Source organism: Pipistrellus kuhlii, unplaced genomic scaffold (genome assembly GCF_014108245.1).
Source record: "Pipistrellus kuhlii isolate mPipKuh1 unplaced genomic scaffold, mPipKuh1.p scaffold_m20_p_1, whole genome shotgun sequence".
NCBI classification, from domain to species: Eukaryota; Metazoa; Chordata; class Mammalia; order Chiroptera; family Vespertilionidae; genus Pipistrellus; species Pipistrellus kuhlii.
This window is the reverse complement of record NW_023425404.1, coordinates 34,024,272-34,052,234: the sequence shown is the minus strand read 5'-3', so window position 1 is coordinate 34,052,234 and position 27,963 is coordinate 34,024,272. Positions and strand designations below refer to the sequence as shown.

The 27,963-nt window shown below is 58.3% G+C and overlaps 1 protein-coding gene across 1 annotated transcript; it reads right to left on the bottom strand.

The window, feature by feature from the left end:
• RBPMS2 (RNA binding protein, mRNA processing factor 2) lies at window positions 1-27,963 on the bottom strand. The gene is made up of 8 exons (XM_036439173.2): window positions 27,575-27,963; window positions 11,278-11,355; window positions 10,767-10,805; window positions 9,820-9,882; window positions 9,345-9,495; window positions 8,734-8,885; window positions 1,173-1,242; window positions 1-926 (listed from the first exon to the last, which is right to left on the bottom strand). The coding sequence occupies exons 1-7, from the start codon at window positions 27,671-27,673 to the stop codon at window positions 1,180-1,182; spliced, it is 645 nt and encodes a 214-aa protein (XP_036295066.1). The 5' UTR covers window positions 27,674-27,963; the 3' UTR covers window positions 1-926; window positions 1,173-1,179.

The following is a 27,963-nucleotide window of genomic DNA, read 5'->3' as shown; positions in this document are numbered from 1 at the left end:
CTTAAACGGACGCCCGACACGACACAAAGGTTCGGGCCGGAGAATGGAAACCCTTTCTTCTTCACGCCTCAAACTAAACATTAAACGTATCTGACGGGGCGAACAAGGTCTCCTCAATAATTAATTGCACACACACATGAAAAATCCTTTATGATGCATAAATATTTTGTTACACAGGGTACAAAAATACTTTCACTTTTCGGTTGGTTTCGTAGTTTGGAAAGAATGAGGAGCCGTGGCGGGGGTGGGGTGTGCGGTGGAGAGGTGAGCGGAACGGGCAGAGACGGGATGCTCTGAACAGCGGCCAGCCCGTCGGAGGGAGCGGGGGACCCCGATGGGAAACGGAAAAGGAACCCTCTGCCAGGCCGGCCGTGGCTGCCCAGCCGGGACGTGTGGGGCGGTGGAACTGGTGGAACTGGCGGCAGGCGCGGGTCCCACAGGAGTGGGGCGGGTGCAGGGGAGGGGTGTGGAGAGCGGGACCAGGAATGATGAACCATTATAGGCCAGGACCTGTTGCTATGGTGACACAGTGTGAGAACAAACTGTACACTCACATATACACAAGTGTAAGTGTCTTAATTCATGCCAGAAAACATGCAAAATCAAACGCCTTGTTTCTCCGAGGTGAAGCTACAAAAAGCAAGTTTTCGGACGGGAGGCCGGGCCTCGCGTGGCCCCAGGGAGGCCCCGGCACCGGGTCCGAGTGTCCCAGAACCCTCCCCGGAGGCCTTGGGAGGAGGGCTCTGGGCGGGGCGGGGCCGGGGGAGGGGAGGGAGAGGAACAGGAAGCAGTCCACTGAGTCAGGCTTAAAATTCACAGTCTTTGGAGGAAAGCAGCGGCTCCCCGCCCAGCCGGTGGAAGCTGCAGGCCCGCGGGCAGCTTCCTCCCCAGCGGGGGGCAGGAGCGTCCAGCTGTGGTAACAAGACCTGCAGGGGAAGGGGGGAGAGGGCCGTGAGCGGAGGTGTGGGATGCAGCGGAACCGGGCCTTCCCAGTGTGCTGAGTGAGCCAGACGGATGGGCAGGTGGGTGACAGCGGGAGGAGAAGGGGAGGACCAGCCAGAGTGCCCGGTGCCCAGAGCAGCACTGGCTCTCGGACGCAGCGAGGGGAGCCGGGGCCCCGCGGGAAGCCCGGGTCTGGGGCCTTCGCCCCGGACCTCAGGGCCAGCACTTACTGAGGAACTAACAGAATTGACGGTACTTCCATCCTTGCTGGGTGGTGTCGGAGGACGGGTACCAGCGCACCTGCAAGAGAAGCAACGTCAGGAGCTGGCCGCGCGGCCCGCCCAGACGGGGAGCCCCGGGGCACAGCCCTCTGTGCCTGCAGAGTCCTGGTTCCGTCACTGCTGGCAGGCGCCGGGCCAGACACCCACCTCAGCACCAGTGTCTTCGTCCTGAAAATGGGAGCGTGCCCCTCACCCGCCTCCTCTGCCGGGCAAAGGCCAATGAGAGGAGAGAACGGTTATGGCGACCGACACGCCACTAGACCGGGCTGCTGCGAGCCGGCTGGACCAGGTGGGGTGCGGCAGTGGAGGCCCGGGTGCTAGCCACGGGCCCTGCGCCCTTGGCTGGGAGGGCGCGGAATTCCCAACAGGAGGCCAAACCCCGATATGATTTTGCTCCTCGGTGTCTTTGAATCTCGGGGGCCCCATCCAGCTGTGGGCGGGAGATGGCTGTCACAGGCAGCCGTGAGCACCAGGAAGACAGAACGGGAGGACGCCACACGAGAGCGCGACGCTGGGGTGGCCTCCAGTCCGTGTGGGGTCTGTAGGGACTGCCACAGCCTCCCCATCTCCACCTCTCTGTCCCTCCGCCATTACCCTCCTGAGCCTGGAGGTTTGTAACTACCAGCTGAGCCCTCCACGGGGCCTGGCAGGCAGGGGGGCCTGGCACTGTCCAGGAGGCCCTGCAGCGGGATCCCCAGAGACCGGTCCGGGAGGATAGGACCCCCTCCCCCGGGGGCTGTCCGAGGGGCCACGCCAGCCCTGCGGGGAAGGCCGCCTGCGCCCGCCGGGCCGTGGCGTCCCACCCGCGTGAGCGGGGAGAGAACCGGACGGGGCCCAGGTCCCCTCGGAAAGGAGGGGACGGCACAAGAGCCGACGGAGGCAGGAGCGGCCGGGCTCCCGGACAGGGCCCCCGCAGCTGCAGCGCCAGACCCGGCCGCCCACGGGGCCCTGGGCCCTCCGGGCCGGGTGGGGCTGAAGGAAGCTTCCAGAGAACTTGCTCCTGTGCCCCCTCCTACACCAGGTGCTGCTCTGACAGCACAGGGCTCTCCTCACCGGCACACAGCGGGACGGCAGGGGCTGGTCGCCCGACGATGCCGGATGCTTGGCACACAGCACACAGCCGGGCAAAGTCTTAGGCAAATGACCAACGGGCTCCAGGCCTGCGGCACGGCCGTCACCGGACACAGCTGCCCCCACACCACACAGAGGGGCCAGGCGCTCTTCCAGCCTCTTCCCTGCCTCCGGACATCTGGAGCGGCTCCCCCTCCCGCTGACAGCTGCGCGGGAGGAAGCCTCTCCTCCCCTCTGTGGGAGGCCCACCAGGACGAGGAAAGCAGCTCCACTGCTGCCGGCAGTGCCTGGAGTGGGTGCCCTGCGGGCTGGGGGTGGGAGGACAGGGCGTGGGGGGAGGAGGAGGGACTCTGGAGCCTCCCCCTGGCCCTCTGCGCCGCTGGGGAGCCGAGGCCGCCTGCAGCCGCCTCAGCCGGCCCCCTCCCCGCGGTGCTGGAATTCCCGCCCCCAAAGCAGCGCTGTCCCCCTGGCCCGGGATGAGCCAGCCGCCTTCCTGGGGAGGAAGTAGAGGAAAGACCCCATTTCTGAGCTCCAGACAGCTGTCCCTCTGAAGTGGACAGAGCGCTCCCCTCAGACACAGAGCTGGGCCGGCGGGCCGGTCCTCTAAGGAAGCACGGTCCAGCCCTGGCCGGGTGGCTCAGTTGGTTGAAATACTGTCCATACACCAAAAGGTTACAGGTTCAATTCCTGGTCAGGGCACATACCCAGGTTGCGGGATTTGATCTCTGGGTGGGGCGATTGATCGATGCCTTGATGTCTGTCTATCTCCACTTTTCTCGCCCTTCCTCTCTCTCTCACATCAATGAACGTATCATCAGATGAGGAATAAAAAAATAAGTCTCTAAAGCACAGTCCCTTCCTGTCCCAGCTCCGAGTAAGACCGGCACCCCTGCCCCCAGGGCCAGCACACGAGGGAGGGAGTGGCTGGTCCCTTCACAGGGCCTCTCGCTGCTCACGGGGGGGACGTGGGGTCCTGAGATACCCACCCGGACAGGCCCCTGGTGTCTACGACGAACCAGGTCCTGGGAGGACCAGCAGCGACAAGAGAGGGGCAGGGACTCAGTCCCCTCTCACCGGACCGACTGAGAAGACGCACCCAGAAGGGAAGGGGGCACAGGAGCGAAGCCACAGCAGCAGCAATAGGAACAGCCGACAATTACGGGGCCTCACTCACCGAGTCAGTTATAGTAACACCCAGGCTCGCTGAGCCCAGACCGGCCAGTCTGCCTGCTGGCCCTGGAGCAGGCCCGGGAATTCACGATAAGGAGACAGCAGGACAGGTGCCCAGGGAGGGGCGAGCAAGGGTGCCACTGCCGCAAGGCCTCCCAGCAGCAAAGAACTGTGTCCACAACCTACTCACCGTCCACGGGGGCTGGGCACACTCACCCGTGGGGGGCTGGCAGGGCATCTAGAAGATAGGCCTATACTCATTGATGTGGGACAATGTCCTCATAATTTAAGTTTTAAAACGATTGAGTATCCAGTAATTTTTATAAAAGATTCCTATCCGTGGCTTTACACACACACACTCGCACCTAACTACTTATCAAGTCTAAGGACTAAAGGTAGCGACTTTGTAGGGAGCAGGAGGATAAGCCAGAGGAAAGAAAGAAAAAAGCCTCCTGCCTGCCTCCCAATAAACACAGAGCTCTAATAACGAATGCTTATGGAACCCCAGGGGGCCTCTGCCAGCCACTCCCCTGCCTGCCTCACCCTCTTGCAGGAGAAGATTCTATCAAGAGGCTCAGAAGGTGGAGCCAAGACAGAGGGGACGAACCATCTCCCAGCACCTTCTGCAGGTCCGGTCCCTGGGGCTCTGGCTGAGCTCCTGGCAAAGGGCAGGCATTTGGGGTGTGCCCACCTGGGTAAAGGAAGGACTGCTTTTCACCCCCCCTTGTCCCTTAGCTGCCACCTCCTTGCCTCCAGACATAAAAAACTCAGTTTTGTTGGTCGCCTGGTTCAGAATAATTCTCTTCAGATCAACACTGTCCACCCCTTTATTTAGGCATTTTCTTTTTAAATATATATAGACTAGAGGCCCGGTGCACAGAGTCACACACCGGTGGAGTCCCTCAGCCTGGCCTGCAGCGATTGGGCTGAAACCAGCTCTCCGACATCCCCCGAGGGATCCCGGATTGTGAGGGGCCAGTTCTTGGGTGACACCCCCTGGAATCGGGCTCCCTTCTCTCTGGTTCCGGGAGCATCACCCAAAAACTGCAGCTGCCAAGTCCCTGCAGCTCAGCAGCTCCTGCAGTGAGTGTCTGCCCCTGGTGGTCAGTGTGCACCATAGCTACCGGTGGGATGGTCACTTAGGCTTTTATATATATACTAGAGGCCCGGTGCACGAATTTGTGCATGGGTGGGGTCCAGCCGGCCTGCCAAGATCAGGGCCAATCAGGAAGGCTGGGGGGAGGGGCCACAGGCAGTGGACTGACTGGCCCCACCCCCTAATTGAACTCCTGGTCAAACTCCCAGTTGAGGGGACAATTTACATATAGCCTTTTATTATATAGGACAGTGGTCGGCAAACTGTGGCTTGCAAGCCAGCTGCGGGTTGCCGCTCTGTTGACTAATGAGTTTGCCGACCACTGATACAGTATCTATAGGGCTAGTGACCTGGTGCATGGATATGTGCACATTGAAAGGAAATTAATTAGAAGGTGGCCAGCAGGGTGGGCCTGGGGGAGATGGGCCAGACACACCCTGGAGCCAACATTCCATAGTCCCCAGTGTCTGTGGAATAAGCGAGGGGCCCTCTAGCAGGCGGGGTCCCTTGGCCTGGCCTGCGGGGATCAGGCCCAAACCGGCTCGCCAACATCCTGAGGGGTCGGGAGTGTGAGAGGGCACTCTGCACAGTCGTTATTACACAGGGTGTGGAACACAAACACAAGTGTGCAGTAAACTACATTCAGGGCCAACAGTGCCCCAGCAACAACATAACCCACGGCCAAAGGTGGAATCACACAGCCCTGCGAGGAATCAAGCTATATCCTCTCTGGTTTTCGGGTGTGTCACCTGAGAACCGCCACTGCCAAGTCACTGCAGCTCGGCAGCTCTTGGGTTGGGCATTTGCCCCCTGTTGGTCAGGGCATGCCATAGCGACCAACTGGACAGTCAAACACTTAGTATATTAGCCTTTTATATATATATATGTATATGTATATATATATATGTATTTATATATATACATATATACACACACACACACACACACACACACACACAGGATAATATGTAAATAGACCAACTGAACAACCAGTCGCTATGATGTGTGCTGACCACAAGGGGGCACACAGAGAACATGGCGGGCATCAGCAGCAGGCGGCAGAGTGCAGGACAAGGTGGGGCGCTGGTCACTGTCATCAGGGAAAGCCTCTGTTACTGAAGATTCTCTGCTCCAGTGCACAGAGGTCCTGCCGGGCACTCGCACCCGCTGTTGGAGCCGGAGCCGCTGCTCACACCTGCTGCCAGTGCCTGGCCATGACCCCGACTGCCCCTTAGGGCTTCTCCAGCTCCCCCTGCTCCTGAAGGGTGATCAGGGCCTGCAGCCACCTGTTACACCCACTGTTGGCGACGGCCCCCCGCTCGCACCTACTGTTGGCACCATAGTCGCCGCTCACACCCACTGCCTGTGCTGGCCTCTGCTGCTGGGGCCTGGGGCTGGTCCCGATCGCTCGGTGCTGTCAGCAGGTGCAAGCAGCAGCTGCTGACCTGACCACGATAAGCCGAGGGTTTCTACGCCTCCCGGTTCACGCCCGCTGCTGGCCCTGGCCCAAAAGGGCCCCAATCGCTCCTCACCGTCAGTGTGTGGGAGCGGCAGCGGAGAGAGAGAGCGAGGCTGCTGGCAGACAGGGGTCGGGGTCCGCGGCAAGAGGGGCTAGGTAGGGGCGCAAAGGATGAGCTGAGACCCGCCCCTGTGCCCACCGCAGCCTTGTGGCCCACAGTTCCTTTCAATGATGAGAGAGAATGGATCGGCTGCCTCCTGTGGGCCCCCTACTGGCGATAAAGACCACAACCCGGGCATGTGCCCTTGACCAGAATCGAACCCTGGACCCTTCCGTCCACAGGCCGACCCTCTATCCACTGAACCACAACCAGCTAGGGCTAGTTACCATTTTCAACCTCCGCTTCTGGGGCAGCCCTGCTGAAGGGGCGGGGAGGGGCTCTGGAAATGAAAAGGGGAAAAATGCTACTACTTGGAAAATGCTTTCATGCCTGTTACTGCATCTGGTCCCAACAACAGGTTTCACTGCGGAGAGCATGGCTTTCCGGAGAGCGAGGAGCAGGGACAGAACTAGTGACTGCCTGGGCCAACCTCCTGTTAGTCTCCTGCCCCCAAAATGCCACGACCCTTTGAAGCAGCCTTCATCCCTTCCCTGGGAAGCCAGGAGACAGAACTCAGGCACAACGAGGCCTCCAGGTGAGGAAACTAGACAACGATGATATTAAATAACAGCCACTGATACCTGGGTATCCTCTAGTCTTCCCTCTGGATAGCCGTATGAAGTAGGTATGATCATCATCATTCCAAAACGAAACTGAGACACAGAGAAGTTAAGTAACTTGCCCCAGGTCACACAGGTGTTAAAAGAGAGAGCCAGGATGTGGATGAGACAGTGGATTAGAGTTGGACAACCACAAGGCAGGGAGTGGGGGAGGAAGCTGGAAAGGAGGACCACAGGGGGGCACAGAACCCTCGGAGCAGGGAGCAGCATACCTCTCTCAGCCAGCCGGGGCCCGCCGAGAAGGGCGAAAGCCCTCTCCTGTCCCCAGCTCCCACCTCTGCGAGGTCCCGGGCACCGCCCAGCCTCTCAGAGCAGATGAGCCAGAACCTCTGGCCCGCTCACCGTACACAGGAAGGCACGGAGGCCCAGCGGTGAAGCCACCTGCCAAAGACCAGGCCGCTAACCAGAGCAAGGCGGGGATCAGAGGTGAGGACTGCAAAGTGGGGATCACAGGTGAGGACCCCAGCAGTTCAACGCCCCACGTGGCCGGGATACTGTGCAACTGCCCGCCTCCCACACTGCGCCAGGTCAGAGACGACGGACAACGTGCGGGCTAACTACTCTGTGCCCACCCAGAGTCTGGTAAACGCCCCAACATCTCCCTCTGGGGAAGATTGTTACCACCTTCCCACCCCCAACCAGCTTTCCAGCGCCCACACTCCTGCCCGTGGTACCATCTAAAGCTGCTGTGGCTGGAGAGTGCCCCTGCTGGGCTTGTTGGGGTAACAGCCCCAGAACCTGAACCTTCCGCCCTGGCCCTCGGCAGCCCCGAGGTCACTGAGCGCCGCAGAGGACCCGGCCAGCGCCCCGACTCTTCCCACCGCAGCTTCCAGTTCCTGCGAACTCCGCCCTCCGGGCCTCCCACTTCCTTTTCCTCCCCATCGCCTTCTGCTGCCCCCACGCGTCTGTGGCCTCTGCTCACTCCTGCTCCACAACACAGCACGCCCCCCTAGGTCCCTCTTCCCCACGGACGGGAGGCTGAGGTGGGCTCGCCATTGCTCCGCCCTCCTGTGCCGCCTGGCAGTGCCATCCACACAGCTGGCATTCCTGTCGCTGCCTCACGGGAATGGGCTGGGGGCTGTCTGCCTCTCCAGCGCCTGCCGGCCCTCGCTGAGCAGAGAGCCCTCCCGGCCAGCTCTGCCCTCCCCGCCCCTCCTGGCCGTGCTCACATCCTCTCTCCGGCCCCAGAGCAGGTTCGGGAGGGAGAGCATCCAGGCTCCATGGAAACAGGAGCCCTCGCTGAGCACTGGGGACGTTTCTCCCAAGTACAGCTCCAGCACCTCTCAGGCACTGACATTTAATTCTCACAACCCGAGGCACACAAAAGAATTCTTTTCCAAATAACTAGGAAAACCAAGGCACAGCAACCTTTAAGAGCTTTCTCAAGTTCATACAGACAGGAGGAGGCAGAGGCAGGCGGAGGGTTCCGGAGACCACACCTGGGTTGGGATCTGAATCGTGGTTCGGTCACCACAGAGTGCAGTGTGGGGCCGGGGGTGGTGGAACCACAGCCGGGTCTGCAGGACTCTGCCCTAAATCTTCAACATGGCCTCACGGTCAGAGCCCAAGGCCTCAAGTAAGGTGACCAGATCATCCCGCTTCTGGCGGGACAGTCCTGATTTTCAAGAATTTTCCCCGTGTCCCGCGGCGTTTTAAAGAAGTCCCGATTTTTGGAAAGAATCTTTCCAATCTTTCCAAAAATCGGGACTTTTTTTTAAAACGCCTCAGGATGCAGGAAAAGTTGTAGAAAATCAGGACTGTCCCGCCAAAAGTGGGACCATCTAGTCACCTTATCCTAAAGGCATGCTGTGGGAGACAGCAGCTCTGCTGAGCTCAGGAGACATGCGTGGTCCAGAGGCCAGGTAGGCACGAAGTCTGGCCGACTCAGACCTTCCCTCTGCCCCGTCCTGCTCCTCCCCCTGGGGGGAGCTTACCTGAGCGTGCAGGGCGGCGGCGGCAGCAGCAGTGGCAGCTGGGTAGGTGAAGGCAGCGTGTGAGATAGCCGGGGTCAGCTCTGTGCTGTACAGAGGGTAGGGGGCCCAGGCCTCTGGGGATGTGGGGATCAGAGCAGTCCCCATCAGGTCATCTACGAAGGGAGACAACAGCCCCGTCGTCAGAACACTCCCCTTCCGCCACCTCACGCCAGACAGACAAGGGGACTCAGCACTATGGCTGAAGCACAAGCTCGTCGGCCAGATACCCCTCAAGACCAGAGAAAGAGGACATGTTACTTGGCCTGGCAGGGTGACTGTCTTGTCTGCTTTGAGAAGCTCTCAGAGGGGCCTCCACCCATCTCAACCAAGAGAAACCAGGGAAGTCTGATGGCTGAGCCTGTCTAAGGCCCAACAAAGGCCGCAGGCAGGACGGAAGTGGGGAGCCCAGACGGAGGTAGCTGTAGATGCAAGCAGCCTCCTGGCAAAGGGGGCACGCAGGTGGACTGAGCCCCGGTGAGAATCTCAGTGCCTGTGCTGTGTACAAACCCCCTGCAGCCCCGAGCCCAGGCCCAGGGCAGGGCGCAGGCTGCCGCTGGGCGCCAATCACTCACAGGGGTCCCGTGCGATGAAGTGTGCTCCGAGGGCGGGGTGGGCGCTGGTGGGATTCGGTGTAGCCATTAGCTTGTTCTTGGCCATCTTGGTATTGGCTTTGGCAAACTCCAGCCTCAGGGTCTGCGGGTTCTCGGGATCAAAGCGGATACCCTACAACGGGAGGGAAGGAAGGGAAAGACTTTACTCTGTAGAACCCGGACGGCCCACTGCAGTGGGCACAGAAGGGCCCCAGAAACCATCTTGTCGGAAAGACTTGCCCGCCTGGGGCCAGCACAGAGGACACGCTGCCTTGTGAGTAGGGACGTCTGGCCGAGACAGCACAGCCGTGGACTCGGCCCAGGGCGGCTGGGAAACAAGGTCTGCGGGTCCGCTCCTTGGGCGTGGAGTGGGGGGAGGTTTGCAGAAGACAGGACAAGGACGCCCCATGCCCAGGGGTCCGTGGGTCAGAGAAAGACCTGCTCTCCATCTACTCACGTTCAACGCATTCTTGGCTGCTTCTGCTCCTGCCCGGCTGTCAAAGATCACAAAACCAACAGGCTAACGGGAAAAAGAGAGAACACCCTTGCACCTCTCCCACCATTCCATCTCCCCCGCAAAAACAAAACAAAAAAACACCAAAATAGTAAAAAGCAACTCTTGCCCGTGTCCACCCTAAGCTCAGTGGGATCTAAGGAAGACTCTCGTGCACCAAAAGTCTCCAACCCAGGTGCCACCTTGTGGGAAATGATGCCAACAGGGCTTTATCCCACAGCACTAAGCATCACCCTTCCAATAAGTCTTTTTATTTTTATTTTTTTAATGCATGCAGGTAATTAAGAGCAAGTTCCAGCCCAGCCAGCGTGGCTCAGTGGTTGAGCATTGACCTATAAACAGAAGGTCACAGTTCGATTCCCTGTCAGGGCACATGCCCAGGTTGTGGGTTCGATTCCCAGTGTGGGACGCACAAGAGGCAGCCGATCATTGATTCTCTCATCATTGATGTTTCAATCTCTCTCTCCCTCTCCCTTATCTTCTGAAATCAATTAATACACACACACACACACACACACACACACACACACACACATATTTAAAAATGAGTAAGTTCTAATGTTTTCCCAGGAAGGGGACTCCAATATATCAAGTGCCTGAGGAAGTTCCAGATTCAATCAAGGGGAACAGGTTGAAACTTCTCCAACTTCACCTCGCCAAGGTTCAGTCCAGACCCCAAATGGCCCTCAGCCTCGAGCCAGGTTGTGGCTTCTCAAGAGTGAGAGAGGGAGGACCAGGAGCTGACTGGTAAGAAGAGGGGACCCGTGGAGGCCACTGTTCCACCAGCCCAGGACAGAGCCAGGATGCAGGGAGAGGTCTCAGCTCCCTCAAGACGGAGTAAAAGGCACAGCCTTCATTCCAAGCCCAGAAAAGCCTGGCAGAGAAATTACCTGTCTGGATGTGAGCTTGATCAGGGACCCTTCGTACCCCTGCAGAGAGAGGCCGTCATTAACAGGGAAGGTCAGAGCCACTGCTGTGCCGTCCCAGCCGCCCACTCCGCCCTCCACCACTGCCGGGCGCCCTCCACGCTCCACCTGCACCACACGGAGTACCACGAGGGTGGGCATTGGTGCAGTCACCATCGTTTCACTCATAAATTCCCATTTGCCCCACCAGCTTGTAATCCAGACGCACAGATCTTGCCTTATTAAGTTTTCCCCTCTGCAAATCGAAAAGGCTACACTGAATCTCAAAGATTACTTATACGGCAAACTCTATGGAGATTCTCCATGTTCCCACTTTCCAGATGAGGAAACAGAGGCTGGGAAGGGCTAAGTGATCAACAGGGAGCAGCATGTGGATTGACAGGTCTGTGGTCACCGTTTCTGATACTCTGTCCTCCCTCCTGACGCCTCGCCTCTGTCCCAGGCTCTGCCCGGGGGTGGCTGGGCCCAGACTCACCTTGAACGGCCTGAAGAGCAGGTAGAGTTCCCTGGGCTTAATGTCCACAGGGAGGCCACTGACGAACAGGGTGCGGACCTGGAGACAGAGGACAGCAATGATGGCCCCTCCTTCCGGAAGGAACTGGAACCCTCCCAGAGTTTAGGGAGGAATCTGGCATTTCCTGGGCCCCCTTTGGAGGCCGAGACAAATGAATACTCAGAGATTCATGGCATTTAACTTTTTTTGTTATTGTTGTTAATCCTCACCCAAGAATATTTTTCCCATTGGTTTTTAGATTTTTATTATTTACTTTAAATTTTTTATTTTTTAAAATATATTTTTATTGATTTCAGAGAGGAAGGAAGAGGGAGAGATAGAAACATCATTGATGAGAGAGAATCACTGATTGGCTGCCTCCTGCATGGTCCCCCACTGGGGATCAAGCCCACAACCTGGACATGACTGGAATCGAACCCTTCCAGTCTGCAGGCCGATGCTCTATCCACTGAGCCAAACTGGTTAGGGCTGATTTTTAGAGAGAGTGGAATGGAATGGGTGAAGAGCGGGAGGATGGGGAGGGAGAGAGGGGGAGAGAAAGAGAGAGAGATATGAGAAACACTGGTTGCCTCCTGCACATACCCTGATTGGCACACACCTACAGTCGAGGTATGTGCCCTTGACCAGCAATCAAACCCGAGACCCTTCAGTGAGCAAGCAGCTGCTCTAACCACTGCAACAAGCATGTGAACTAGGCCAGGGCACAAGCATTTAACTTTCCAAAGGCCTTCCTGTGCCCTCTCCTTTCTCCAGGTATATCCTGCAGGTGTCACTGAACGAGCACCTGCTGAGAGCCTCTGTGCAAGCCTGCCGGCCGTGGAGCAGCCGCGGGGAGAGAGCCCCATTTAACCAGCACACAGACCGGATCCCTCCTCAGATCAAGGCCCCCTCTGAGCCCCTGAGCACACCTGGTGTCTTACTCCTCCGAAACGCACCAGTTAAAATGAGTATCATTTGTAGCAGATACCCACAGACCCAGGTTGAGAGGTCCCTTCTGGTCCAGGGGAGAGGCAAAGATGTAAATGGACCGTAAGTCCTGCGCTACAGCCTGCGATGACTTCAACAAGGGGCCCACCCCGACCCACCCACCTCCCGGGCACTGCTTCTGAGGCCAGAGGTAAGCTCTTCGATGGCAGGAATGGGGTGCATTCCTGCCTCCATGTCCAGCGCCTACTATAGTGCTGCTACGGCACAGATGTTTACTGAGTCCGAGACCTGGGTGAGGAGTCGGGGATGGGACAATTATGCCGAGTTTTGAAGAATGAGTAGGATCCTGCCAGCTTCAAACGAGGCAGGAGATGCTGTGAGTTACAAGGCTTGCCCTCACCATGGTGACAAGCTGGTGGGGAAGCCAGGTCTGACACCAGACTTCTATCCTGTGACTCCAGCCAAATCTGACTTCCTGAACTGCATGACAGCCTGTGGGACCCGGCCAACAGCCTTCCTGTAGACAATGGACCGAACCAGGAACCTGGAGCAGCCGGGCAAAGTTACACCCAACGCACGCGCGTGCACATCCTCAGCTACAGAGCCGGGAGGGACTGTGGGAACCAGCATAAACAACTGTGTCACCATCCTCAGCCCATGCCTGGTCACAAATGGGTAAGGACAAGTTTCTTCACTCACATGAGTGTTCTGCCAAGAAGCATACCCTTGCCATTTAGGGCACATCGTTCCTTCCAGTCATGCCTTTCCCTAACCAGACATGCCTCTGCTCCCAGGCCTGGGCCGGGGCGGGGTGGGGTGGGGGGGTGGGCTCTGTACACGTCACAGCCTGCAGCTCTGTGTCCTTGTCTACACAGTGCTTAAGTGCGGCCCTGCTCCCAGAAGCACCTGGGACACACTGGACAGCTGAGGCTCCGGGTGGGCTCCAGAGGCACCCTCCTCCATGCTCTGATGGGAGGGCCTTTGACCTCCCTGGAACCCCCCAAAGGACAGTGGCCTGCTTGGGTCATCCGGGACCCACCTGGGCAGGTAGAGGCGATACTTGCTTCTAGGTGCCAGGACTTGAGCACCCAGCCAGGGCCCTGCTTCTCGCTCCTCCCTGGGATGGCGGGTCCCGGGTTGGGTCCAAGATGCAGAACCAGAGCCACCCCACGGAAGCCTCTGCCTCGGTTCTCCCCGGGGGCCACCCGTTTCACCCCGGCTAATTTTAAACCCTTCCTCAAATGGCTCCTTTCTGGCCAGGCCTCCCCAGAGGCCCCCTGAAATAGCAAGTTCTCAGCACCAAGTTTCCTGCTGGGGGGGGGGGGGGGGGGAGGGGAGGATGGGGGATCTTCCCCTCCCTTCCTCCCTCCCAGCTCAGATCCTGGTTTCCAGCCTTCCCTCCGGGCCGGATGTTTCCAGCCCTTTTCTTCTGGTTTCCATCATTTCGGTTCTGAAGTGTTCACAAGGCCACAGTCGCGCTCCCGTCCTGTCCCCGGCCGCCTCTCAGAAACAAAAGGAGGCCAAGGCAGTTAGTCTGCCAGGTCACAGACCCTCTGCAGGGGCACCAAAGTCTGGGAAGTTAGGTCGCAGGAAAGCTGGCCTCACGGTTCTCTCAGGTCCTTACTTGGTCTCAGTCACTCCGGAGGTGGCGGGATCCCCGACTCTCCTCTGTGCAGACGGAAACGGAGGCCCAAGGGGGCTCACGCAGCTTAGTTCACCCGGGGGCCCTGACTCAGTCCCTGGGGCCACCAGCAATCTGCCCAGCCGTGGGTCAGCCGTGGGTGGCCTCATGAGGCTCGGGGGGAGGAAAAGTACTGTCACACATCCATGCGGGAGCCCTTCCTTGGGGGCTCGTTGAGGATGACAGCAAAGCCGGACACTAAGGTAGAACAAGGAGAAACTGGCAAAGCAAGGTGGAGGGGAGCATGAGCTCAGCCCCAAGCTGAGGGGAGAAGAGGTCTCAGAGCCCTCGCTCTGCCTTTCGGCTTCAGCTCCCTCTGGTCCTGCACAGCCCATCTACTCCGGGTCCCCAGCAAGCTCCCCGCGCACCAAAACCAGCTGCTGCCCCTGCTGCCGCTCGGGCCACCCCTCACCCCCCTCTACTTCCTCACTCCCCCCTCCTTCCTCTGAAGTCCTCAGGGCCCTCAGAACCGCCTGCCTCACATCGTTTCCACCGCCTGAGTTTATCCTGGCCTCTAGAGCCCCAGAGAAGGGAGCCACGGCTCAAACCTTCCCCACCCTCCAGAGCTCCCAGCGCCAGGCCTCAGCACCCGCAGGGTCCCCAGCGCCTCGATCCTTCCGAAGAAACTCCCAGGCCGGGGCAGACGTGGCCCGGCGTGGCAGGTAACGCCCTAAATGGCAAAGACAACAAACAGCTTCAGTGAGGCCGCCATCTGCACCCCAGCTTCAGGCCTGGCGAGGAGAAGATGCTTCCTGCCTCCGAAGCTGTCTATCTGTGCAACGCGGACACCATCGACCTCCAGGAGAACAGTTCGCCTCACTCCACGCCGGGCACTGGGGGCTCAACAAAATGCACGCTCACGTAGGGCTCCTGCAATCACAGTGGTTCCCTGCACGAAAACCTTGCCTATCAGGTACCCCAAGCCTTTTACGTAAAAGTGCCTCGCGAGCCGAAACCGGTTTGGCTCAGTTGGTAGAGAGAGCGTCGGTCTGAGGACTGAAAGGTCCCAGGTTCGATTCCGGTCAAGGGCATGTACCTTGGTTGTGGGCACATCCCCGGCAGGGGGTGTGCAAGAGGCAGCTGGTCGATGTTTCTCTCTCATCGACGTAGCTATCCCTCTCTCCTCCTCTCTGTAAAAAATCAATAAAATAAAAAAATAAATTAAAAAAAAAGTGCCTAGCGAGACAGGGGTCAGGTCCGGGTCAGTCTGGAGCTGGCAACATGGGTGAGATGATCTTAGGAGGTCACGGGTTCCTTTTCCTCCTTCCCTGGGAGGTAATATTTGAGGTGAGGGCACAATGGAGGTGAACTACAACACCCTCACTTTACAGATGAGGAAACTGAGGCTCAGAAGAGGAAGGTAACAAAGCGAGGTGACTGTACAGTCAGGATCCTCTAGGGACGGTGGGGACAGAGACAATCAGTTACTTCTCCAAGGCCTTGTTGACTCGCCCTGTGTCTCAGGCCGGCCGTACAGACAACTCCCATGCCACCTGCTGGTGCCAGCCTCACTGGGCTCATTGAGGTGGGTGCAGATACCAACAGCTGATTGATGCCGAGATGAAAAGACCAATCAGAGAACTCATGTCCTGCCTGCCTATTCCACGAATTTATTGTAAGAATTCAACACACAAAACTGCCTTCAGTATTTGAAGGAGCAGAAGGGGTGTTTCCCACAATCCCAGGTCCTAGAAGTCACCACACTCGTTTACCTGGCCCTTCTCCGGAAGTGCCCACACAACCACAGTCCTGAAACTCGGAAAGCAACCACAGCCCTGTTAAAATGGCCATCCTCGCCCGGCCAGCGTGGTGCGGTGGTTGAGAGTAAACGTGGCCCGGCGTGGCAGGTAATGCCCTAAATGGCAAAGACAACAAACAGCTTCAGTGAGGCCGCCATCTGCACCCCAGCTTCAGGCCTGGCGAGGAGAAGATGCTTCCAGGAGGTTACGGTTCAAATTCTGCTCAGAACACATGCCTGGGGTTATGGGCTCAATCCCATCAATGCCTTCTGCAGCCCATCAATGATTCTCTCTCATCATTGATGTATCTCTCTCTCTCTCTCTCCCTCTTCTTTTCTCTCTGAAATCAATAAAAATGTTAAAATATAAAATAGAATGGCCATCTTCAATGGCAGACCACAGCCATGCCCTAAGTACAACTGGAGATATGCTCGGGATGGGGCAGAGCGAGGAAGGAGGAACTTGCCGAGGAACCCACTGGAAGCACCACGTTTCATATGGACAAAGAACGTGGCCAGAGAGGTGGCCCAAACACAGGACATCGCAGACATGGCTGTGTGGCCCTCGTGGTTGTTGGGAGCAGACTCCACCTTGCTGGAGGACCCAGCCAGCACCAGGCCCACTGAGGGGAGCCCACTGGCCTTTTGGCACAGCTGGGCCCTTGTCCAGCAAGGCTTTGGCGGCTCCAGAGGCAGTTCTTTCCTTCTGCAGGTCCTGCCGCCCATCTTCCTCCGAAGCTGCTGGAGTGAGGGGGCAGGGCAGTCCAGGCCCCTGGGTAAGCCCACAGGCTATCACTGGTTAGCAGACTTCCTGGGGCTGTAGGTCTCTGCTGTGGGTTCCTGGGCTCTTTCCCTCCAGCTGGAGATGGATCTAGGGTGCCTACGGTTCCTCTCTTGGCCACTCCTCACCTCCTTACCGATGGTCCCTGAATCTCCCTCCCAGTGGTTCAGGGAGGGGCGAAGGGCATTACCTCAGAGGCACAGGAACGGGTGGCCCCCATCCTCAGCCTTGTTCGTGAGGCCCCTGGGATGGGGATGTCCCTCCCACAAGGAGCCTCTCAGCTGCTCTTTCTAAGCCCAGCAAGACAGAGGACCAGGCTCCCAGGCGGCCCAGTCCTTTCCTGGGTGACAGGAAGTGGCCTGCAGGTCATCACCTAGGCTTTCCCCTGCTCTCGGCAGCCCTCTCCAGCCCAGAGGCAAAGCTTAAGGTGGTGCAGGGAAAAGGGAAGTGGGAAGAAGGAGCTCTGATAAACTCATATCTATGTGCTCTTCTACCAGACAAACCAAAATCTGCTTAAAGATCTCCAGATAAAAATGAAATGAAACAAAAGCCTTCAGGAGCAAGGTGATAACACACCCAAGGCCTTGGCCTCAGAACAGAGCACAGTCAGGCTTCTGTGGGCCATGCTTCCAGTCCGTTCCTGACTTCCATCAATCTCGCTCTGCACCCCCCCCCCCCCCGGGGGGAGACGGGACGGGGACGGACAGGAACGGACGGACCACAGCTCTCTTGCCTCTGCTCTCTGATGGGCAGCCCTGTCATTCAGGTGTCCGCAGGCCAGGCCAGCTCCCTCGACAGTGGCTGCTCAGGTCTCGGGCCAAGCTCAGGGGGACCCTGCAGGAATTAAGGGAAGGGGCTGGCAGGGGAGCAGGAAGTGGGCGTTCTACACAGCAAAGCCCCCGTGTGGGATGGGACTGGAACACGGGGTCAGGAGGGGTCTCCCACTCAGCGAGAGGCCAGGCTGGCCACTCTGCTCTTACCAGATGCTGAGGGCTCAGAGCTCTAACGTGTCCCAACCTCTGGACACAGAAGCCCTCCCTCATTCTCGGCACTAAACATACAACTCCCCAGCGAAGGCGGCAGTAGGGTATTGTGGCCCAGGCGCTCCCCACGTTCCAGCTTTGATTAGCGATGGAAAGGCTCGACTCGGCTTCAAAACCAGCAGTATGCCCCCGGCCAAGAGACCCTCTTATCGTCTGACTCTGAAGGACACCACAGCCTTCTTCCCACCTCGGCCTCGAGACTGCAGCCCGGACTCCAGGTCCACCTGCCTGGAGGGCAAACCTTTCTCCACAAAGGCCACTCCCCAGGCTTCCCCACCCCACTCCCAAATAAATGCCCCTGGGAGTCGGACTCCTGCCTTCTAGGCAAATCCCTGCCGCACAGGCTGGGACTCAGGGAAAGACACACTTGGGGGGAATCCTGGCTCGGGCAACAGAAACATTCTACCGAAGAGATAAAGACCGTGTTTGAAAATTGACTCTTTGCAGCAACCCCTTAGCACCTCTGGAAGTTAGAATTCCTCCCGGAAAGGAAAAACTGTCCTAACTGTCCACTCCATCAAAATGTTCAAGTAATGCGCTTGCTCTGAGTCCCTGCCTCCCGGCGGCTTAGGCGCTCTCCCCGTGTCATCTGGAAGGAAAACACCACTTGGGGAAGGGGGGCGGAATCGAAAAGGGAAAAACAAGCCTCTCCTAAGCCCCTCCCACATCCTTCCCAGCTCCCAGCCCTCAGCGGCGACTGAAATGCTGGCTATCAGAGCTGGAAGAAACCTTGTTGTTAGACGAGGAAACCGAGGCCCTGGGGTCCGGCGAGCTGCTCACGGTCACCGAGCACATCAGAAGCAGAGCCAGCCAACGCTCTCCTGCACACGCGGATTTCACACTGCCAGCCCGCTCAGACCCCAGGGGGGTCGGCCCTGGGCACCCAGGAATCGGTAGATGGCCTTCAGCTTCTGAGTTACGAGGGCAGAAACAGCTCCTCGCGGAAGGCTGATTGGGGGTCCCGCTGGACGATCCCACGGTTAATCCGAACAAGAGTGTATTAGAGGGAGGTCAAGGGGAAAACTGCCAGACTGCCAACTCCCAGCCACTGAGTGCAGAGCCCTGTGCCCCGTTCATAGGGGAGGGGAGGGGATGGGAAGCCGCTCCGACACCTTGGACAGGACAGCTGGGCTCTTGCAGCTCCAGGAAGCCTCAACCCCGCCCCCACCCCCGCCAGCCAGTTCACAGGGTTTATGAGCTGCGTGCAGCCTGCACTGTACACAGATGACAGCTTTCCTGATATAAAGATAGTGAAGGCCCTTTTTGAAATTGTCCGAGCCATCCTCACACCCAGCTCTGGCTCCTCCAAGGGCAAAGAGACCCCTCTGAGAACCAAGGCAGGGGACTCGGGTCCAGCCTCCTGCTCAGCAAACAACTGCTGACCAGACCTGCCCACGAAAGAAAAACAGCCTCAACCCCTGTCAGGGAGCTTGGGTTAGAGCACATGTGTCAAACACAAGGCCCGCGGGCCAAATCCGTCCCTCCAGGCCTTGCAATGTGGCCCGCACCGCGCTGTCGTCACTGCACTCCGCTGCGTTTCCATCACAATGACAGTTTATGACTGTTCAGTAAACCATTCGGCCCGCGATTTAGGCTGGATTTTAGATTTTGGCCCCTTCTCTGATTGAGTTCGACACCCCTAGGTTAGAGTCTCAGCCAGTCAGGTGGCTTCCTGGCCTTCCTCACGGCCTGGGCAACACAGGAGAGGGGTGGACTGGCCTTAGGGTCCTTCACACGCCGCCTCCTAAGGTACCCGGGAAGCAGGTGTCCTCCGTTTGCTCAGAGTTTTAAACACATTCCCTCTGTCTGCAGGGAAACAAAGAAAGTGGCGAGGAAGGGGCTGGCGAAGGAGAGGGGAGGAGAGCAGCAGTCAGAAGCCAGGCCCTGGCCACGTTGAGCCTGGGGGTTGAGGAAGAGTCTCTGCTGGAGCAATACCGGGGCCGCCCGACAGAAAGCTCAGAGCAGTCACACCCTCCCAGGCAGAGACCGCCTGGCTGGGACTTTTCCTCTGTGTCTGTGTGAGGGGGTAGGGTGGGGGCTGGGTTCCGCCTGGGCTCCATGCTTAGGCTTGGCACGGGCAGGTCGCTCTTTCCCCTCCCGAGGCAGAGAAGTCCCTCTGAGCGAGGCCACTTGACGAGAGGTGGATGGAATGTGGCGACATGGCCCGCGGAGCCAGGACTTATAAGGGCTGAACAACAGCATGGGACTGAAGAGCGAGCAGACACAGCCAGACGGTGGACGGGGGCCTAGACGCACCGGCTCCCACAGCCCCAGTGCTCCCTCGTTTCCTCCGAGGGGCTCTGGGCCAGGACGCCAACAATGCCCTCGGACAGCCAGGTCTGGCGTGAAAGGTCCCAGGCTCAGGGCCTGTCCCAGCGTCGCTTGCCCCTGCTAATTGCAGCCCACATCACTTATTATCAGGGCTTGGCTCTCAGGCCCGCTGTGGGCGGCACGTTATGGTTTCTAGCTTTTTCACGCTTACCACTGGCACATGAGCCTGGCAGTCCTTCCATGTGATAGGCAAGCGTGGTACTGGCCCATTTCACGGATGGGGAAACCAGCTCACGGATTAGGTGCCTGGCCAGCCAGCAGCAGAGCTAGGGATCAAGTCCAGGTTCCTGGGAAGTTGGGGCTCTTCCCCTCTAGCCTGCAGTGTGTGCAGGACTGTGTGTGTGTGCTGGAGTGGGGAACCAAGCGGGGATGATAAAAGTTCTCTAGCCGAAACCGGTTTGGCTCAGTGGATAGAGCATCAGCCTACGAACTGAAAGGTCCCAGGTTCGATTCCGGTCAAGGGCATGCACGTTGGTTGCAGGTACATCCCCAGTAGGGGGTGTACAAGAGGCAGCTGATCAATGATTCCCTCTCAGTGATGTTTCTAATTCTCTATCCCTCTCTCTTCCTCTCTGTAAAAAATCAATAATAATAATAATAAAGTTCTCTAAAGGGAGAGCATGAATATATATATATATATATATATATTTTGTTGGGCTGGCTTGTATAAAGTGTTCAATAATAAGACTTCAGACCTCACACCCCAAGCTAATTCTAGCTCCAGGAACAGGCTTACCGTCTTAGAAGCACATCTGTTGTGAGCACCAGCCTATATACTTCATCTAGGGAACCAGACCAACAGTATGAACTGTGCCATGCAGACGACCCAGTGCTATGTCCAGGCGCCCGCTTTCCACTCGATGCCAGGCAGAGCCGGGGTCCAAGGCTTTCTGAGGGGCAGACTCACAGGGCTTCCAGAATGGAGGGCCCACAGGGGAGGCTCCCTCCCCTTCGGCACCATACACCTCCCATCCTTCCCGGTGCTGGGTGGTTGGCCAATGCAGACCTACCGCTTGTCCCGTTCTTGGTACCACGGTCACACACCACCCCGCAGACTCAAAGCTTTGGCCTAAGGAATCTTACCCCCACCCCCACCCAGCTCCAAATCAATACCTCTAACCCTTAAACCATGTGATGTTATTTCAGCGTGAACAGGCCGTGCTGGGAACACAACACCGAGCCCAACACACTGCCCGTCATCTGACTGAGGCAGATGATGCCTGACAAGAGATGTTTCCTAGCGGAATGCTCCTGTTGAGAGAGGATCTCTATTCAGAGACGGCAGCTGCCTTCTGGTCGGAGCTCCCCTGTCACAGACACATCAGGATCCCTCCATCCCAGCGGTGCCTGGATATGACAGCTATCCATAGAGGACAGGGCCAGTCTGGGCAGTTCATCTCCGCCTTCACAGCGACAAGGGATCTCAAAAACGGTTGGAGGCGCAATTCCAATAACCTCTTCTGACTCCCCACCCTCAGCCCGGTAAAAGCCTATTTGGGAAGGGGGGGAGGGGTTGACACTTCCCAAGGAGAGCTAGATACTGCAGACACATGTCCCATGCCTGGTCCAGGTCAGGCCCTACCCTGCCTCCCTGGGAGTCCAATGTGCAGGTGGCCTTGATGACTTGTGACAGCCACCAGCTTCCGCTCAGTCAGCCATAAATGACCAAAGGCCATGGCAGGTGGGCCTCCGCAGACCCTCCCACTGCGCAATCCCCCGCTACACTGCAGAGGCCTGCCGCACAGATGGATCCACCCGTGGACTGTCTTCAGGAAGGGAGGACCCGTCGCCAGCAGTGCCGCCTGTCCAGCCTCGGCACATCCTGGAGACAACCTTATTCTTTCCGTCCAAGGACAGAATAGAGGGAGCAGCAGAAAGCCGAGGAGCCTGTGCTGGTCCCTGGGCACAGACAGGGTTCCGGCACACGAAGCCTCTACTCTCGTCTACAGTTCCCACCTCACAGCAGCGTGGTTCCTGATGGCGGACAGGCCCTGCCACCGCCGCACGGCTTTGCCAGGGGCGTGAGGGCCCTTCGGAGGCAGCCAGCCAACGCTAGCACGCTCCTTCAGCTCTGAATAACGAGAGGTGGGCGGCCCCTGACCAGGCGCTCAGTGGTCAGGGCAGGCAGGCAGGCAGGCTCCTCCTCTTCTCCACCTCTCAGGACCGCCTGGAGGTCCAGTGCAAAGCCTGAGAGCCAAAGGCTCGGCATCCTGCAGGTCCGCGCCTCGCCTCTATTTACAGTGGTCGCCAGCTGCCCACTGAAGATGGGGAGGAGACGTCAGATGTGCAAACACTGAATGAGGTTCAGAAGCCGGCTCTTACTGGGGGAACCCAGGCAGGCGGTCAGTGTTTAGGGAAGGAGAAGATAAGGAGAACCAAGAGAGTACTGTCTTCCCGCGATCCCAACCCCCTGCAACTGACAGGCAGTCACTCTAGAACAAGCATGGTTTCTTTAGCGCTGAGACCAGTTTGGCTCAGTGGATACAGCATCTGCCTGTGGAATGAAGGGTCCCGGGTTCGATTCTGATCAAGGACATGTACCTTGGTGTCGGGCATATCCCCAGTGGGGGGTGTGCATGAGGCAGCTGATAGATGTTTCTAACTATCTCTCTCTCCCTTCCTCTCTGTAAAAAAATTAAAAAAAAAAAAAAAAAAAAAGATGCCTGCAGCCACAGAGTACCAAGGGTGTGTGAAGGCAGTCAGCAAACTGTCTGCAGAGAACTGGAAACTAAAGGTGTCCTGGCCTGGCTTTTATTATCATGAGATGGCAATTCTAAACAATATCTGTGATAAATCATTCCTCCTGCGGGGGCCAGCAGCTCCCCTCACCCGACCCTGGGACGCAAAGGGAATGAGCCTGGGGCGTCTCTGAGCTTCTATGGAGACCCTGGCATCACCCAAAGCTCAGGCTTCAAGAACTTTAGTTGCAAGGCTTGGCCCTGCCCCCCACGCCTCACCAAAAACCCTCATCACAGAACCGCAGGCACAGTGTGCTGAGGAGAAACTCTGGGTTCAAATCCCAGCTCACCCACTCCCGAGCTGCGTGCGCTTTATCTAACCTCTGTGTCCACTCCTCGTTTATGAAACGGTGGTGATGATGTAAGCGAGTCACAGGCTGTGGTAAGAGTTGGAGTTCAAACGGTAACGTGCTTAGAGCAACGCCTGGCACGACAGACACGACATACGGGCTCCCTATTATTAGAACGGCCTCTCCCACAAGTTATCTGAGCAGAGGCGACACTTCCACAACGCCCAGGAAGGAGAGCCTGAACTGGAATCTGCCTGAATCCACGCTGGGCCCTGTCTCCAGGGGAAAGCCCAGAAGCATGGATGCCTCCCTTCCCTTAAACCAGTGGTCGGCAAACTGCGGCCCCTTGAGTGTGGCTCTGCCACAAAATACCACATGCGGGTGCGCACGTACGGTGCGATTGAAACTTCGTGGCCCATGCGCAGAAGTCGGTTTTTGGCTCTCAGAAGAAATTTCCATGGTCGTACTGTTGATATTTGGCTCTGTTGACTAATGAGTTTGCCGACCACTACCTTACACCAATAAAAGCCTGCAGACAGAGCACCCAGAAGCCCCAGACTCTGTTCAAATCTTTTGATGGCAGAGAAAAAAACAAACCCAGGGAGGTGCCCAAGTCGCACGCTGGACCCAGAATTCCTTCACATGCACCTGAAGTGCTAACTCTGGACGTCCTGCCAGGGGCGAGGGATGTGGCTGGCTCTTATGAGGCCCCTGGAGGACACATGATGGACCCAGAGGTACCAGACCTGGACCCAGCCACAGTAAACACAATGGACAAGATGGGGGTGAGAGAACAGCAAGAGACCAAGGCCCTCAAGTCAAACTGTCACCCCCTTAGCTGCCATCCATCGGTCTTCCTATAGTTTATCACTAGGCTAACATAAAAATGAAAACAACAGCAACAAAGTCTTTCATTTTTGGAAACTCAAACCACTCCAACCCAAGATTCCCCTTCCGGTAGGCGGCCCCCAATGGCTAATTACTGTAACAGTATTACCTTGTGTTATGAAAGTAAAGTCTAAATTTTCAAAACAGAATGTTTACAAACCACACACATCTTTCCCCAGAAACACTCTACTACCCAGCCATCCCTCAGGAATCCCTAACACGGGACGTGTTTGTGTCTGAGGTAGAGCCAGTCCTGAGCAGGCTTCATGTGCTGTGTTCCCGCACCTTCCAGAGCTTGGGCACCACGCATGGCCTGTCTGGGGGAGAGTATTGAGACCGACACGTAGCTCTTCCCCTTCAGACCCTTCCCTTAATCCCTCCTGCTCTCCCGAGCTTTCCAAGGGTAACACATGTTCTTCCCTGGAGGCAGAAAAATGCCAATGCCCCCTGAAGCTTGCATGAGCACAATGTGCCCCCCAATAATGCTGTAACATGGCAAACTTCTGGTGGTCACCCAAGCGAGCCCTGTGGTTCCACAATCAACCTCCACTTTTACACATGCTACTAGAGGCCCAGTGCATGAATTCGTGCATGGGTGGGGGACTCCAGCTCACGTCCCAGCCTCGCAGCTCTGCCTGGCACCACGCCTTGGTTTGGTGCCACCCCCTCACCTGCTCCACCATCCCGCCTGTGTGGGCAACAGATCTGGGCTGGGCCCTCCACTCCCCCTCCCACCGATGCCACAGCTGGTTGCAGTCTGCAGGGCTATCTGTGTGTGGGGGAGGGGGCGCGCCCCCCCCTACTGTGCTCCCTCAGTACCTGGGAGCTGGGCAGCGGCCCCGCCCCCCATCACTGGTTGCTATCTGTGGGGCAATCAGCAGGCAACCGGGTCCCGTTCGCACCTGCCTTGGCCTGGCACTGCCCACTCTCCTGCTCCACCATCCCACCACGATCCTGGCCCTGCTCTTTTTGGGGCCCATCAAGGCCAGCAGCGCCTCCAGGACTCTACCACCCCCTGGTGGTCAGTGCACGTCATAGCGAGCAGTTGAACTACAGGTCAATCTACTGCCCAATCTGCATATTAGGCTTTTATTATATAGGATTCTCTCTTTTTGGAATGCCTTTCCCACCCTTACTGGACTAACAACCTCTTACTCAGCCACGTCTCAGGGAGGGCAGACCTCGTAACTTCTCAGTGGCACCACCCTATCACTTGCTCATATCCCCTTATTTTATATACCATTGTATTCAACATCCCCTCACTTGCTGGCAAATCCTCCTGACCCCCCAGTCTGTGATCTTTCACCTATATTCCTGACCCTCATCCAGAAAAGGAACCTCATATTTATGACATGGATGAAGGCCCCATGGATAAGGTGGGCAGGGAGAGCCCAGGCTATAAAGACAAAGCAGTTGTCCAAGAGTCAAGGCTATGCAAAGATGAGCAGCCCCACTGAATCCCCATCCAGGAACCATGATAATGCACCCTTCTCCAGTGATCTAACACTGTTAGGATTTGAGGTACTATGTGGGCCAAGTAGGATGCCTGGATTTTTCTAGGGTTGCTTTAGTTAACCTCCACAGTCAGCTAGGAAGAGCCAGCCTAGGTGAGCGATGAGAATAAACCCTACTACTCATGCCGATTCCTCAGGGGGGGGGGCTCTGAGAGGTAGCAGAACTAACCGCCTAGGGGGCATCTAAGCTGAAGAGAAGGAGTCCAGTTCCAGCTCAACCCACCATTCTAAGATGGAACCCCAGCAAGAAAGCTCTCGGCCCCGTCACTGTTCAGAAGGCTAATTGGGGATGGGGGCCACTCCTTGTGCTTCCCTGACCAGGCAGACACTGGGCTCCAGGAGATCCCCAGAGCTCTTAGTTTTAGATCTTTATGGACAGGGCCCTCCACCAGTACCAGCTGCACCGACTCCCTGACCCCTATGGTGCTGCGGCCACCCCACTCCCAAGGAGCAGCAAGGATTCCACTTCTTGAGGATTCTGCCCTCTCTCTCAGAAAAGGCACTTAGAAAAGGTGACCGATACCTGAAATGTTTTCTCCAAGACTAGCCTGGCCACGCGGTTCACCCTTCCCACTTCAAAGGGGTAGGTCTGAGGGTTAGCCCAGCCTCGTGGGCAGTGTGAGGTCCCGGCTTAAGTCAACCCTCTCGCAGAAGTGGCATTCTGGGTCCCTGTCCAGCTTTGTAGGAGACAGATTCTCTCCCTCCATTTCAGCCCACCCGAAGGCCAAGCAGAGGCCCCACGCACCAGCAACCCTGGCACCCTCCCCCGGCTCTAAGGGGGCAATTCTGAACCACCAGGTAGAGTCAGGATGGGGTTAAGGTCCAAAAACGCCAAGACCTGTGGGCATCAAGATCCAAGGAGGACAAGACCTTCAGGAGCCAAAACAACTCCACCACACCAGAGCCCACATCACACGAGTGGACACAGTCAGGCCGTCCCTTGCCACAGAGTGAAGAGTTGTGCATCCCGCTTCCCCCCTCCCTGCTCCAAAAAAAAAAAAAAAGCAGAATTTAGACCTAGATTCTCAAGATGTCATGCCATTGGTGGACTGGGGCTGGCAGCAGGCTCTGAATTGCTAAGAGTGGGAGCTGGCAGTGTGACCCTCCCACCATCCCTCCCACTCTGAGGAGCCCAGCCCAGCAGTGGGGCTGTGGCCGCCATTCTGCACCAAACCTATAGCACGGCCAGGCCAGCTGCTACATCCCTGGAATGGAGGGGGGGAGGGTGTAGCAACACCAGCCCCCACCAAGGGGCTCTGCGGTTTCTCCCCCAGACCAAGGGGAAGGGAGCTCAGGATGGATAACTGGTCCTTGGTTTCCTGGGCAAGAGCATGGCAGGGTGGGGCAGGAAGGGTCTCTTGGCCCCGGCGTGACACAGCAGAGGCCCAGGCCCTTCAGGGAGCTGCAAACCCTGTCCCCTGTCTACACCAGCTTTTGTCTTTGTGGCCCAGCTCCTGGTCCCCATCCACTGAGAGCCATTTCCACCACCTCACACACCCCCCCCCCACACACACACACACATCCCTGATTTCACGATCCCATTCACCACCCAGCTGCGGGAGATTCCACGAAGCCACCTCCTACTCCCAAGTCTTAGCACATGGTCGGTGGGCCAGCAAATGGGCGCTTCTACTTTCGGAATCCATCCAGGCCAGCTCCGGGGTTCTCGCCTGGCTGCCTGGGCGGAACCGAAGGGAGGAGAACGGGGAAGTGTCTTCAGGCATCTCCTTCCCAACTCTTAATTAACTGCCGGCTGCCCTCTTCGCCGCCAAAGCCCAGGTTCTGGGGCTGGGAGGGAAGCCGGTCCACGCGCCGCCGCCACCACAGCTCCGGTGATTCCAGGTGCCGGCGGCTGCCCCAGGCCTCCAAGGTCACGGGGAGGGTCAGGGTGGAGAGGGCATGGACGGTGCCGCCCGCCCGCCCGCCGAGCTAACCCCGCTCCGTTCCTTCCAGCCGCGGTGGGAGTCCCGGCCACGCGGGGAGGCGCCGGGGAGGGGCAGCGAGTGGGGCCGGGAGTGGAGGGCGAGGGGCGCGCGGGCAGAGGCACCGGGAGGCGCGGGGCGGCGGGTGCCGCTCGCCCCCCACGGGACGCACGGCCGGCGGCCGGCGCACGGCCCGCCCCGAGCCCGGGAGGGCGGGGAGACAATGCCCGCCCGGCGGGGCCGTCCGGGCCGTGCGCTCCCGCCCGCCGGACACAGGCTGCTCCTCCCCGGCCGAAGGGCAGCGGCGGGAAGGCTCCGGGAGCGATGGCCGGACCGGCCGGGCGCGCCCTCCCTCCCGCCCACCTCCGCGCGCTTCCCCCGGCCGGTCCCGGGGCGCAGACCCACCTCCTCCTCCAGGGCGCCGCCGGAGCCCGTGCCCGTGCCGGTGCCGGTGCCGGTGCCGGTGCCGGTGCTGTGCTCGTCGTCCGGCTTCAGGTTGCTCATGGTGCGGGGGGGCGGGGGGTGCCGAGAGGAAGGGAGCGCGGAGGGCGAGCGCGGCGCCGGCCCAGGCGAGGGGGTGGGAGGGACGCGGTGAGCGGTGCGCTCCTGGGTGCGGGGCGGGGTGGGGTGGCGGTGGGGGCGCGCGGGGCGGTGAGAGGGGCGGCCGCCGCGTCGGGCCGGGGTCACATCAAGTTTGGCGGGTGCGGGCGGCGTGGAGGGGGTGCGGCGGGGGAGGCACTGCGCGCGGAGCCGAGCCGGAGCGGCCGCCGCCTCCGCCTTTTCACTGCGACCGC